General features: G+C 44.1%; 1 protein-coding gene across 1 annotated transcript; it reads right to left on the bottom strand.

The window, feature by feature from the left end:
* Positions 1 to 1,178: 1,178 nt before the first annotated feature.
* LOC308147354 (vang-like protein 2) lies at positions 1,179 to 9,619 on the bottom strand. Its single transcript, XM_080519469.1, has 7 exons — positions 9,390 to 9,619; positions 8,374 to 8,497; positions 6,373 to 6,980; positions 4,445 to 4,581; positions 3,537 to 3,672; positions 3,187 to 3,442; positions 1,179 to 2,290 (listed from the first exon to the last, which is right to left on the bottom strand). Exons 1-7 carry the CDS (start codon positions 9,458 to 9,460, stop codon positions 2,033 to 2,035), a joined length of 1,590 nt encoding a protein of 529 aa, XP_080375595.1. The 5' UTR covers positions 9,461 to 9,619; the 3' UTR covers positions 1,179 to 2,032.
* Positions 9,620 to 14,935: the final 5,316 nt, after the last annotated feature.

The raw sequence follows: 14,935 nt of genomic DNA, 5'->3' as shown, positions 1-14,935 counted from the left end.
AGAAACTTTTAATAATTAAGCATGAGCCATACTCATCTCAAAAATGGAAAAAGGGTCATTTTGAAAGAGTTTGGCACGTGTGTGCCGTAGAATATTTTTACTATACATGTATAGTAAACAACATGTACCCCATTGTTATGTTGACGTGTTTGCGTCATTTCAAGCATGTAAACTAGGTGACATGTCCTCGTATAAATTAAAGACAATGGTTAAGAACAATGCTTTTTGATTTCTTTTGTAAGTGTATGTAAATGGTTGGGGCCCCCCCGGGGTGTCTGGAGAACAGGAACTGCTCTCAGTAATCACATGTCGAAACTGGAGTTCACTGCAGATGAGGTTAAAAATAAATCATTTTAAATGATAGAGATTGAAGCTATTAAAGCGAGAGATACTATATATAGCCATTATTTGTGGAACCATGTGTCAAAACACATTGAGATTACACCCAAATGTAATTTTATGCTACGAGAATGTGACTTTAATATGGAAATGTGTCGATCACATGTGTAGGTAGTTTGCGTTTACACATTCATTCATGTTTTAACGAAGGTTTCATCACTGTTCAGACTGAAAAGGCATTTATAAGCACTTCCTGGAGTTTGTTATCGGTCAAAAATATCTAACTGCCACAGTTACTGTTGATTGAACTCAAACCAGAAGTAAAATAAACAACATTAAAAAAAATTTTTTTAATCTTAGTAGATAAATTGAATCCCATTTAGATTTAGTAAGAACGCGGTCGATTCGCTCAATTCCAAACTGAGACAATTTCTACTTTAACCCGTTAGGAATTAGTCTGTCGGTGAACTTGGGGAAAAGATTAAAATAGAAAAACGTACCTTGGGTGTAGAGAACGAAGCCAAAGAGCGAGACGGTAAGTTTCATTGTTCCAGAGAAGAAGTTCAACAGAAGAAGTGAGAAAAACATTTTTTTTTTTCTTTCTTAAATGTGCAATATATAACACGTCGTCACCCCCACTTCCTCTCACACACACAACCACACACCCACAGCAGGAGTGGAGCCTATCATACATTTATCATACATTTCCCAACTTCCGCCTGTTCTCTCAGCCTTGTGATCACAGACGCTTTAATTCTTTTTTTTTTAACAAAGATGTTTCTTTTATTATTATTATTTTAAAAAACAAGCTCAAAACATTGTAATTAATGTACATTTAAAACAACAGTGTCCTTCAGACATTCAAACGAGTGTTAGGGAGCTTAGTTTCACAAAGAAACGACGACCTCAGAACAACTCCTGACCAAAGGATGGTTTGAGAGGTGAATCACATTGGCAGAGCCATGAAAGCACATTTTAACTGAAAGCTCTTTCAAGCCGACACTCCAGTGCGTCGGCAACAGAGACGATCCGTTTGCCGTGTGGTCAATAAATCCGAAAATCGTATAAAAAAAAAAAAACAACAACAAAAAAGGTGCAACCAATCCAGAACAATTCGAACTCAAATCAACTAAAATTTTTAGCATTAGTCAGTTAGTGTCGCTACATTTAGTGCACGTTTTAGAGGATTTTCTAGTTTAAGCCTTAAAGCACCGCAGGCGAGCGGCGGTCCACTCATACATACAGCTCATATATATATACTGTGAAACATTAAAACGACGCATCGTCCTGCGGTGTACGGCGCTCGCACTGAGCTCCCGTTGTGGCGTTTCGCAATCAGACGATCGAGAAAAAAACTGTACAAACAACAAGTCTCAAGTTTTGTTCAGAGTCCAGTGTTGGGAAGAAGCAGCTGTTTGTGTCCGACTCATAAACTGCAGATACAAAATAAAAGAAGTGAAGTGAAAGTGACCCATGATGTCGACTCATCGTCAGCAGATCAGACAACAACCGATGACAACAAAAGCATTTAAAAAAAATATTATTTTTTTTGCTCCTTCGTTTTGCCAGATCAGCAAATTTGGCCACCTGACGCACCGGCTAGTAATAGACATTAAAAAAACCAACTTTTTTTTTTTTTTTTTAATAAAAAGACACCCTGAATGGTCAGTTCTCACTCCGTCTCCCTCCTCCGCTACACCGACGTCTCCGACTGGAGCTTCATGACGAACTTGTGACTCTTGGGGTCGATGAACTCTTCGCCCAGACGCAGGAAGGGGAGGGGCGTCACCGTGACGACCAGGGAGAAGTCCAGCCGCCGCAGGCTGAAGACCTGGCCCCGCCGCAAGGAGGCGGTGACCGGCTCCTCGCTCACCAGGGTCCAGCGCCGGCCCCGGCTGTGGTCCAGGTACTGGAGGGTGGGGCCTGGGCCCAGGTAACGCTCAAGGAACGCCTTCAAAATAAAAGGACAAAACGCCAGAGTCAAGTCCTGAACGGTGAACGCGAACACAATCGGACCCGGATGTTTTGGACACGGAGTTCTTAAGGGGCGTCAAAGAAATAGTCCAAAGCTCCGCGGTTTTAGTCTGCAGAGCCGAAACATCCGAGTGGACGACCACTTCCTGTTTCGTAATGTCATCCACCGTATTTCTAAAAAAAACCTCAACGAGTCATATCTGATGTTTTAGATCCGCTTTGCTGCTACATCTTATTTCCTGCCCAGTGTTGTCTCCATTAACCCGTTTAATTCACGTTCTCACGTCAGCGTTTCGTAATAGACGTCCATTGACACGGACGTGGCGGAGACGCCGAAAACGATGTAGTTGGCATGCCAGATCACAAGTTGGCGCTGTCCTTCATTTTTTTTTCTATTGAAACCACACACAGAGAACTATAAAGACTAACGACGGGAGAACACGTTCGTTCTCGCGGGCAGACGACCACGTTGGATTCTTATTACGGTGACTGTCAAAATAAAAGTACCAAGCCCCAGGAGGACATGTCCACTGATCATGTGCAGAAGGACTATTCGCTACGGACGTTTCAGAAAGAGTTTTTACTCCGTTCACAATGATTCAGAAAGTTGTGAAAAAGTTACATTTTCAGTGGCTCTGAGCGCCGTCGTCATGACAACAGACGTCCAAAACACAGTGACAGAGCAGCGTTGTAACCGCGGCAGGAAACGCAGACAAAAATGGACACAGGAAGCTTTTTTTTAACATCGTTGACGATAAAGTACCAAGAACTAAAGGTTCCGGGGAACTTTTGGTTCAAACTCTAACCGGCAAGGCTTTGTGGGAGAACTTCAAAGGAAACTTAGCTGATGAAAGAGATTTTTTTTATGTCTACCTTGGGGGTCATGTTGTGCGTGACGCAGAACTGCAGGTGGTTGATGATGCTCTCCATGGTGTGGTAGGACTGCTGCCTGGTGGCGCGCAGGTACTTCTGCATGGCCCGGGCCATCGGGGCGAAGATGGCCTGGGCCGCCTCGCGGGGGTCCATCACCTCGCGGGGGTGTTTGGGCGAGGAGGCGGCGCCGGCGGCGTTCTCGTCGTCCTGATGGCGCTTGATGTGCGTGAAGGCCTCCTCCACCGCCACCACCAGTCTGCGAAAAGCCGGACATACGTGGACCGTGAGGAGAAGGCGTGGAACCGGCGGTCGGAGACCTGCGCCGTGCGGCGGGGGGGGGGCGGCGGTACCTGGCGCGGCGTTTGCGGACCCTCCGCTCCACCTCGGCCTCCTCGTAGTAGAACTCGTTGTGGGAGTTGTCCCTCCTCCGAGCGGCGGCGGCGATCATGGCCCTGGACTGACCGGAGGAGTTGTTGGTGCCATTGTCTGCCGGCAGAAACACTCCCGTTGAGCAAAGAGCCTCCGTTTAATGGGTACGTGAGATAATCTAATATACATGAAATATGACAAACCAGTATATGGAGAGTTTGACTGGTGACATAAATTCATGAACCAGTTCAGCACTGGGCCATGAAATAGACAATTAAATACATACATAAAATGTTTTGATAGTGTAATGAATTAGAGACATTTAATGACACATCCATATGGCTAATTCAATTCATTAATTATTTAATGGTGTATTTATTTAATCAATTTTGGCACATTTAGTCCTCCATCAAAGTAAACACACATACCGGTGTGTGTGTGTGTGTATATATGAATATGCATCTCTTCTAGGATGATTCATCAATCATTTGTTGAAAGTTTGTTCCTAATCTCAGTCCCGCAGTTTTTAATAATCCAATAACTTGTCAACATGTTTACTAAAACATCTATTGTAACTATTTGACAGTGTTTTATGCCAATAATTTAAATTAAAAAAAACAAAAAAAACAAACATTGAAAATGTCATATCTGCAGCCTCTACAGGAAAGGACAGCGTGAAATAAATTTTGTTTTTGCCTTTTCCTTTTTACCGCCTCCCCAAACAACTTACATATATGCATACATCCACTTGCACCTATTCGTCATTAGTCACATTTAAAAGGGCCAAAAGCCAAAAAACATCACATTATTGGCCAGTGTTGGCCAAAATTGTGGCGTGGCGTGGCGTGGCGTGGCGTGGCGTGGCGTGGCGTGGCGCGGCGCGGCGTACCTTCCCCCAGACTGTAGACCTTGAAGGCCGACAGCTTCTTGGTGAGGATGGACTTGGGCAGGTTGAGCAGGGCGGGGTTATAGACGGGGAAGTCGCTGTAGTACTGGTCCAGAAGCCACACCGCCGCTCTCTGAATGCTGCAAAGAGAAAGAGCAGTTGACGCTTCGCCGGAATCAACGACCCTTCGTCCCATGATGCTTCGCGGCCATGACAGGAAGTGGTGAACCAACCGCAAGTTCCACGTATCGAGAACTTCTTCTCTCCTCGTATACAGGTGTTTCCCATCGTGCTTTGACGGAATGGAGCGTTTTGCTTCCACTTCCCATTGACGTGTCAATAAAACCATTTCGGAACAACTATAAACCTCCACATTCACAGTCAATCATTGGTTCCATGCAGAGAAGTAACAGAAACGGTACTTCTGTTGCAGATCAACCACATACGCCCATATTGTTTTTGTAGAAAGAAGCGTGGGGTGTTGCACCAGGCGAGACCTTGTGGCTCTTTAGCCGCGCCGTAATGGCTCCCCGAAGCCATTAGAAAATATCATGTTCAAAAAATACCTTTATTTGCAGATTGTACAAATAAAGGCTTTTTTGAACCCCATTCCCCATTTCTGAAAAACTTTCATCTTAAAATGGGTAAAAAAAAAAATAATTATTTCAGGTTATTTATTATGAAAATAACACACAAAATATAAGAAGACTGATGTCCACCTCTTTTTATTTTGGAAATTCAAATGGTCTTCCTTTGTATACTTGGACTCTTATGGCTAAAAAAAACATAAACAAGGCAATTAGAAAATATTTTATTATAAAGCTAAAAAAAAAGCTAAAATGGCGAAATAAATTAAAAATCTAAAACGTCTCAAATTAGTACAAAAAAAGGAAAAACAGGCTATTTTTAAATGCCTAATTTCCAAGAGTCACAATAGATAAAACAACCAAAAATGAGCCTAAAACAAAACAGTGAAATGTTTAAAATAGAAGAATAAAATGACAAAAGTATAGCCTGTGGAGGCGGAGAAAGAGGAGACGGACGAAGGAGTCGAGTCGCTTTTTCCTTTATTTTCTCCAACCGTCTGACAGTTCACCTGTCAAATAACCCACCCCCAGTGTCACCGCACTTCCCCTTATAAACACCTCCCACTATCAATACCACACCACGTGACCGACACACCCACTCCATTCTGCTTGGGAGAACCTCCCCCTCAGGTGCACACCACAAGCCTCAAATGATAAAAAAAACCAAACAAAAGCAAAACGGCAAAGACTCAAAACAGCCACAACAGCTGAAGCTACTAAAAAGGCTTAATAGCAGATTTAAAAAATTTAAATTAAAAAGGAAGGAAGAATTTATCTTTATGTCTGAACAAATGGCAAAACTTTTTTCTTTTTTGTTTAAACTACCACACTTTCTTGATGATAAGCTGCTACTGTTATTTCTTTCTTTTTTTTTTTACATGCTTTGAACACAACTATGCTTTTTAAGGGTTCACTGGCTTCATGCCACTGATACATGGGTGATGCATTCAGGTGCATCACGTAACTCCGCCATTTTTTTTTCTCTCTCTCCCTTTTTTAAATTCGGTGGGTGCAGCTTATAGTCCGTTGCGATCAACAGTCTGGAAATCCCCGTAATTTCTTAAGTCAACAGACACGACGCTTGAGACTCGAGCCGAGACGTCGCCGTCAAACTCTGGGCGAGTTTGTAAAAAAAAAAAAAAAAAAGGCTCATAGTGCAAAACGTTTTGCACCAGAGGTTTTCACTAAAATTGTATTTGTTTTGACACTTTTATCACGTGAACTCTGCAACACATCAAAGAAAAAACTTCAAAGTCAAAGGTTGTTACGGCACGATTTTACCACTCGGGGTGAAACTGGGCTAAACTGAAACACGCACGCACGCACACACACACACACACCAACCTGAGATGTCCCACGTTGTAGAAGCGACTGACTCCGTCGGTGGTCCGCACCACCTTCAGGCAGAACGCCGGCTGCAGGTGCCGCACCTCCAGCAGCACCAGGGCCAGGTACTGGATGAAGAGCAGCGCGTCCACCAGGGACGCGGCGTATCCCACGATCCCCCGGTAGTCCGTCTCGCGGGGCTCCAGCACCCGCACGCCGTAGAAGAGCCAGTAGGACGCCACGAACAGGAAGACCAGCGCCAGCAGCAGGCAGCGGAAGACGAAGAAGCGCGGCAGGGCGGCGCGGGGCGGGCGGAGGAACAGCGCCCAGGTGGAGATGAGCAGGATGAGCAGCTTGAAGGCCAGCGAGATGTAGAGGCCCTCGCACGGCGTGCCGCACGGGTCCAGCGAGTCCCGCCACAGCAGCTGCGGGAGGGCGAGGAAGGCCACGGGGGTGACCAGCGAGAAGAGCCCCAGGACGGCGCCCAGGGCCGGCCCCGCGTAGCGCCGACACTCCAGCGGCGACGAGTCCTCCAGGTCCTTGGCCACGCCCGTCAGGTCCTCGTTGGAGACACTGTCCACCGACGTGCCGGTCACCACGGTGGTCGTCTCGCCCCAGTTGTCATCCTGAAGGGAGGGAGGGAAGGAGTTAAAACGTCTGCAAGGGTCTCCCTGAAGCCGGCACTAAATAGAATTATTCATTTTTTTTTAATGACTTTTATCTTTTATCGTAAAAATAGCTGAGCAAAGATAGAGCAGCGAAACGGACTAATAGTGCAGCAACAAGCCAATTAGAAAAAACACTTTTTATATAAAGCTAAAATGACTGAAATGACAAAATAAATTAAAAAAACTAAAATGACTCAAATCAGTACAAAAAAAGAAAAAACAAGATATTTTTAAGAGTCACAATAGCTAAAACAACAAAAAATCTTTTTTTTCTTAATTTGTTTTGCACATAGTACTATTTTTTTTATAAAGAACTCTTATGGCTAAAAACAGGTAAAGCAGCGAAACGGACTAATAGTGCATCAACAAGCCAATTAGAAATTTTATTTTTAATATACGGTAAAGCTAAAATGACTGAAATGGCAAAATAAATAAAAAAAATCTAAAATGACTCAAATCAGTACAAAAAAAGGAAAAACAAGATATTTTTAAGCTACAATAGCTAAAACAACAAAAAATAGTTTTTTTCTTAATGTTATTCGCACATAGTACTATTTTATTTATTTTATTTTTATTTCTCTTATGGCTAAAAACAGATAAAGCAGCGAAACGGACTCATAGTGCATCAACAAGAACAAAAACAAGGCAATTAGAAAACATATTTTTATAAAGCTAAAAAAGCTAAAATGACTAAAATGGCCAAATTGAATGAAAAATCTAAAACGCCTCAAATCAGTACAAAGAAAAAAGGAAAAACAGGCTATTTTTAAATGCCTAATTTCCAAGAGTCGCAATAGATAAAACAACAAAAAATAAGCCTAAAAAAACAACAACAAAAAATGTGTCTGTTGCACTATTGTTTTTTTAAAAGGACTCTTATCTTATAGCTAAAAATAGCTGAGCAAAGATAAAGCAGCGAAACTGACCAATAGTGCAGCAACGAGGCGATTAGAAATGACTGAAACGGAAAATAAATAAAAAATCTAAAATCACTCAAATCAGCACAAAAACGGAAAAACAAGCTATTTTTAAGTCACAGTAGTTAAAACAACAAAAAATAAGCCTAAAACAAAACAGTGAAATGTTTAAAATGGCTAAATCAGATGAAGAAAATGACAAAAGCATAGCCTCCAAAAAAATGATAAAAAAAAGCAAAACAGCAACGACTCAAAACAGTGAAAACAGCCAGAACAGCTAAAGCTACTAAAATAGCTTAAAAGCAGATTTTAAAAATAAATAAATAAATAATAGGAAGGAAGAATTTATCTCTAAATGAATAATTTAAAGAAAAAGTAGAATAATGGTCAATTGTGTGCTGGTGCTCAGGGTGTAGAAGACGAGGCCGTCCCACCCTGTCGTCTCCTCTCGTGGACTCGTTGTCCAGCAGCGGCTCCCCCGGGGCCTGGATGACCACCGACTTCTCCCCCCGCACGCCGAAGTCCCGGCTCTTCGAGCGATGGCGGTCCCGCCGCTCCCTGGAGAAGCAGCACAGAGTTTAAACAGACGAGCTTCGGTTCTCGTTTTATTAAGAGAAATAAATGAGAGTCCGAAACGGACACAGAAAGTAAGAAAACCCCGATGAGATTCATCAGATAAGAAGCCGCGATCGTCTATAGATGCATGAATATGACCGGAGACGAGGTTTCACTCTCACTGTTGAGGTTTCACAGGTTTCTGGTTCTTCACGTTGTGTATTTTTGAAGTCAAATGATAAATATGAGTCTTATTTAACTCAGGTTGATTTACGTTTTTGCTCATTCAGTTTATCTCTTGATTAAAATGTTTTAATTTCTTTTACGTTTCTGAGCTTTGCAAAAGGTCGTCACCTTTTCTTTGACGACCTTTCGTCTGCAAATCACGATTCATTTCTATGAATTCTAAGTAAATAAGAACTATATTTTGTCACTTACTGTCTTTGTTTTGTTTTTTTTAACCAATTTTGACAGGCAACATTTATTTCATTCATTGTAAAACATAAAAAAACCCAATTCATTACAATTAAAGAACAAAAGTTCCTGAATGAAAGGGAGCAGAAAGAAGATGCTCCTCAAATAAGCATTTAAAAAAAATAAAAAGCAAACCGACTTTAGAGTACGAGAGCCGCTCTAGCTTATTTTATCTTTAAAATAATTTTTAAAAAAAACAAAAAAAATTTACTCTTTGATGTCATTTCTTTGTATTTTCAATAATAACCTTTAAAAATAAAAGAGCGTTTTCTCCATAACTGGACCCCTTTAACCCGATATTCAATGTCCCTTTTACTCTTTTGCTATAATTAATAATAAAAGCGTGACGGAGGATGGACGGAGGACGGACGGAGGACAGACAGAGGACAGACGGAGGACAGACGGAGGACACGTCCCCGACCTGTGTTTGCGGGAGCTGCGGGAGTGCGACGACTTGTACGAGTAGCCCGAGTACGTCGACTCGTTGTCCATGTCCGAGGCCGGCGGTGGGCGGAGCTTGCGGGCCACTCCCGTCCCCGACCCGCCCCCTTTCTCCCAGACCACGCCCAGGTGGCTCTTGCAGCCGCCGATGGAGGACAGGGTCAGCGGGAGGCGCAGCAGGTCCACTTTACTCCTGAGGGACTCTATCTTGGAGGCCTGGTGGGGGGGGGGGGGGGGGGGGGGGGGGGGGGGGGGGGAGAGGAGGGGGGGGTTAACAGAGGGGACGGGAGGGATAATTTGTCATGTGAGACACAAACGGTCTCGGGGGGGACGCATACCGAACAAGAAGAGAGACGGCATTGTTGGGACGTTGGCACTCGGAGGTGTGTGAAAGTGTGCTTCGTCTCCGTCCTACAGCACATTGCTGGGATCGCTCGTCCCCCCCCCCCCTCGCCCCCCCCCCCCCCCCCCCCCCCAAGAGTACTTTCTCAGCCAATAAAAGGACAACTACGCCACCTTCTATTCCCGGCTCCACGTCTCCAGAGTGTGGGACGCCCGGGGCAAACGCCAGAGCGACGAAATGTTCCACTTTTTACACGCGACCGAGTCGAACGGATCCACAAGACGGTCGGGTGTCAGTTTTTAAAAGTAAAAAAAAAAAGAAAAGAACCCCCCCAGAAAAAAATAAACAACAAAACAAGCTGGATTTCATCTGGCATGTCGTAGTTTTTTTTTTTTTTTTTTTTTTACGAAGGACCGGACGTCACATTCCCCAGCAGCCCCCGGGCGTCTCCAAGGGCAACGGAGCTTAGCCGCTACAATAGGGGATGAATGGACGCGTCTCGGGGTGAGAGAAAAGTGGGGGGTGGGGGGGCAGGGGGGTCACTAATGGGACCCGAACATCAACTCTGCACGCCGTCTCCTCGGAGGACGGAGCAGAAGAAATAGGAGTGTTTTTGTGTGTATTTTTACTTTTCCAAACAAGCTGCTGATCTAATAACCGGCCGCCTCACGCTGCACATTTGTGGCCAGACTCCACCCCCCCCCCCCCCCCCCACCACCACCCCTCCCTCCCTCGTCAACCCGAAGCGAGAACCAGAAATGTTTTTTTTTTTTTAAACGACGCCCGTTTAAAAATGGACACGACAGGGAAATGGTGCAGTTCGCATGCCAGGCCACAAGTCGGCGCTGTCGCTCGTTTTCACGTCGTCGAAGGGAGGACAGGGGACGTCCGTGGACCGGGAGTCACGACAAAACGTCGGTATCATCAAGCGTGGGATTACTGCAGGATGTGCAGGAGCGGCGTTTCAAAAAAAAAGTTCCACGATTCGCCGCCATTCTTTAAAAAAAGCTGCTTTTCAGCGTCTCAGCAGGCTGAAAGTTTTGCGTTTTCACAAAAGATGCTCCGACTGTAAGCAACAGTAGCCTGGATCCATATTAAATGTGATGCATTAAGTCAATACAAGTAATTAGTTACATCTTCTCCACAGTAACTAGTGGAAAAAAAACTCTTCTACTTTAAAAAAAAAAGTGACTTATAAGCAATAAGTCATATTCAGAATCTCAAAGCAATTTATCAAAGACACTGTTCCTATGTTAATAGGATTATCTATCAATAAATACATAGTCTACTCTCTTGTGTGAATCTTAAATATCTTTAACTAATTCTGAAATGTGGAGCAGCTCTGATGAAGGATTTCCACCTGTGAGATTAATAAAGGTTAATCTAGTTTATTATACTTATTATAGTCGCACAGCTATGATGAAATTCAGATGGAAAGAAAAAGAAACTTTCTCCCGTGCAGTTTAAACTGAATCCAAATTGAAATACAGTAAAGCCAGTGTGCAAACATATAATATATATATATATATATATATATATATATATATATATATGATCACATAATCATGCCAATGCAATGCTATGGAAGAGGATTAGGGCTACTGTGGAAAAAACCCAGAGTTCTGACTTTTTTTCTCAAAATTCTGACTTTTAAACTCGGAATTCTGACTTTTTTCTCAGAATTCTGACTTTTAAACCCAGAGTTCTGACTTTTTTCTCAGACTTCTGACTTTTAAACCCAGAGTTCTGACTTTTTTCTCAGACTTCTGACTTTTTAACTCAGAATTCTGAGTTTAAAGTCAGAAGTCAGGGTTTTTTCCCCACAGTGGCCCTAATCCTCTTCCGTATGATGCAAAGTGCTGTAAAGACAGTGAGGATGCAGTGATTACAGGATGTGGGATCAGATTTTGTCTTTCCCGCTCAAACAAAAGCTGAAAATGAGCGAAATCTCCTGCATTGTGAAGCACATGGGCGTGTTTAACGACGAACGTAAAAGCGCGAGATGACCGGAAGAGGCCTCACCGCAATCTACGGAAAAAAAAAAACGAAACCGCAACGACCCCATGAACCCGACGGAGGTGAAGAATTATCTTTATCGTCCCGCCTCACAAACAAAACGCAAACGCACTCAGTTTCAACGCGTGAAGAAAAGAAACAACCACCACATGATGTTGAGTTTTACTCTCAGTGGGACTTAATAGGAGGTTTGTTAAAAAAGGTGTGACCCCCCAGGTGGAGGCCGAGCGTCTCGCAGGTCGGAGGTCAACGTCGATACGGATGAACGAGTGAATGTGGAGAAACTGAGCGCCGGGAAAAAACAAAACAACGTGAAATCCATTTACTGGGCTGCCTAATGAGAGATATGCTGGTGGGAAAGGCAGAGCAGGAGAGGAAATGGGAAATAATAAGGTTTGAAAGCACACACACACATATACACACACACACACACACACACACACACACACTGACTGTGAAAGCAATGAACCAGACAACCTTCTATTGTGCAGTTTCCTGCAAATCCTGAACAAAAACGCCACTTTCTCGTAGATTTTAACCAGTTTTATAGTGCAACAACTGCAAAAGTTAAACAAAAGCATTGATATTTCCTCCCTCTCTCTCTCTCTCTCTCTCTCTCACACACACACACACTCGATGGGATCGATCTCGCTGACCAGCCTCTCCCACTGCAGCCATTTCACAACAAATTGATTTGCTTTCGGAGTCGCTGCTCGTTTCCATCGCGCACGTGAGACTTTCCACATGCGACGCGGCAGCAGGACGACAACAACAACACCGGGACGGGTCATGTGCTCCTGCTCCACCATTTGCTTTGTCTTTTTCTCGGTGCTCATATCTTAGTTAAAGGAAAAAGCAAAGCATTGCTTTGAATATGGGGAGAATTCACAGTGGCACGTGGGGAAATCTGCACTTTTATATATTCAAATAAGACTGTTCTACCATCATGACAAATAAATACTTATTAACACGGATGAAACTCTAGTTAAAGTGGAAGAAATAGAGAATATAGACAAAATAGATCGCTCAAGATGGAATAAACATGAGAAAAAAGGCAAGAAAAACATGATTTTATAATAGAAAGGTTCAATATATAATACATAATACCCCTGAAATCAAAATATCTCGTTCAATATACCCCAGAAATGTGCAACGTATAATAAAACATACCCTGATATGTCCTATGAATACTATAATATTGCCTGAATGTGCAAAATATAATACAATATAGCCTGAATGGGCAGTACAAGGCAATGATAATGTTAATTTTAAGTTTTTTTTAGGGGGGGGGGGGATGTTATACACGTTCTCAGTGGTCAAGCGTTCAGCTGTGCGGCTCCCAGGGGCCTCCAGGCCTCCGGGTGGCAGTGGGCCAACGAGGTGTGGCTGCGGCCTCAACGTTTACCCCGGAGGAGGAGCGGAGGAGTGGAGGGGAGGAGGGAGGGAGAAGAGGAGAGGGGGGGGTAAGAAGAGGGAGGGGGAGAAGGAGGGGGTCTCACGCAAGCGTCGCCGCCATAACATTGCAAAGAGTTAAAAGTCAAAGCGCATAAATGAAACAAAAGAGCAGAAAAGTTAACGTGGAGCGCGCGAGACGCGTCAGGACGCAGCCATGGAGACGGAGACGGAAACGCACCCCGGGTGAAGGAGGGATGCGGCCGGTGGCCACACGCCGGGAAAAACTCAGCCCCCACATGCCAGCAGCCACCGGAGAAACCCCACCGGACGAGCCGCGGACGGTTGGATCCCCCCCGCTCCCGGCGCGGTGTGCGTAAAAGCGCACGGTGGATCATGTGAAACAATCCGCCACAAGTGTGGATCGTTGACGGACGAGTTCCAGAAATCCAATATTATTGAGCTTCCAGCTCCTGTGTGACTGTTGATGTGTTATTTGTTTTCTTTTTCTCTCCCGTTGCATAAACAAACATTGCAACTACATTTACCCCCATAAATTCAAAGTGCGCTCCGCGTTTTGCCCGGACCCACCGGGGGCTCCTACCTTTCAGTCCCGGGGGGGGGAGAAGCTGCAGCTCCGCAGCACAAAGAACCGAGCAGCGGCCGAGTCTCCGAACAAAAGTGGCTCCAAACCCGATTCACTTTCTCCTCGTCCGCCTGCGCGCTGTTTCCTTCTCCTCCTCCTCCTCCTCTTCCTCCTCCTCTTCCTCCTCCGGGCCGCAGCAGGACGCACTTTTGTGTTGTTTGTGGTGAAACAAAGACGGACGCAGAAAAGACGCACAACAGGCAACAACACGTCTGCGCTGCTCTCATCCCGGCGGCCGCGGAGCCGCTGCGGGGGGTCTGTGTGTGTGTGTGTGTGTGTGCGCGCGCGTGTGTTTGAGGGGAGGAGGGAGGGGGGGAGACCAGCTCCAATCGCAGACTGGACACGATCACCACTTCCGGGATCCATGCCGACAATAAAACCCCACTTTTTAAAGTCTTTTATTTATCTTCTAATAGCGCGCTTTATTCTAACATTAACATTTCTCTCATTGTGTTATTAATGACATTTTTAAACATGTTAAAGGTCCCAGATTTTTTTATATATATATATCTATTTATTTTTTAAATCACCTACTTTAAAATCACCTTGGTCCTGAAGTCCCGCCAGTCTAAAAGCCCCTCCGTTGAGAACAGGCCGTTTCTGTGTCTGTCCCTTTAAAGTTGCTTTATTGGTCAACTCTGACACACATTTTCTCACAGAACCGAAATAACATTTCCCCTCACACACATAAAAAAACAACAAACAAACAAAAAAAAAAAACGATTTAAATAACACATGCTAAAATATGCAGATTGGAATAGGAAAATTTTGGAGTAAAAAAAGTAAAAAAAATTTAAATAGGCAGATTGGAATAGGAAAATTTAGGAGTAAAAAAGTAAAAAAATAGGCAGACATAACAGTGAATAAAACACAGCAGCTTATGAGTGACGAAGGGAGGATCTACCTTCCGGAGGGCCAAAGGGGAATATCCTCTACCAGTGTGGCTATTTCCCCACGTGATGTCATGAAGGGAAAGTCTCTGAATCGACTGCATGACGACACACTTGGTGAAAAGGAAAGCGAGCGAGGGGGATGACAGACTTCCTTCACAGGCTGTGGGGACACACATTACTGTTTTTTAGGGGGGAAAAAGCATTTTAAAGTGAATTTTGCACAATATGGGACCTTT

This window comes from Blennius ocellaris, assembly GCF_963422515.1.
Source record: "Blennius ocellaris genome assembly, chromosome: 23".
NCBI classification, from domain to species: Eukaryota; Metazoa; Chordata; class Actinopteri; order Blenniiformes; family Blenniidae; genus Blennius; species Blennius ocellaris.
The sequence above is the reverse complement of the archived record's forward strand: the minus strand, read 5'-3'. Positions and strand labels throughout refer to the sequence as shown.

Coding starts and splice junctions, on each gene's coding strand:
- LOC308147354 (XM_080519469.1), bottom strand. CDS start 9,460: ATGGACAACGAGTCGACGTACTCGGGCTACTCGTACAAGTCGTCGCAC. Junction 6,981..8,373: donor CCACGAGAGGAGACGACAGG/GTGGGACGGCCT, acceptor CCCTCCCTTCAG/GATGACAACTGGGGCGAGAC. Junction 4,582..6,372: donor TACAACGTGGGACATCTCAG/GTTGGTGTGTGT, acceptor TTCTCTTTGCAG/CATTCAGAGAGCGGCGGTGT.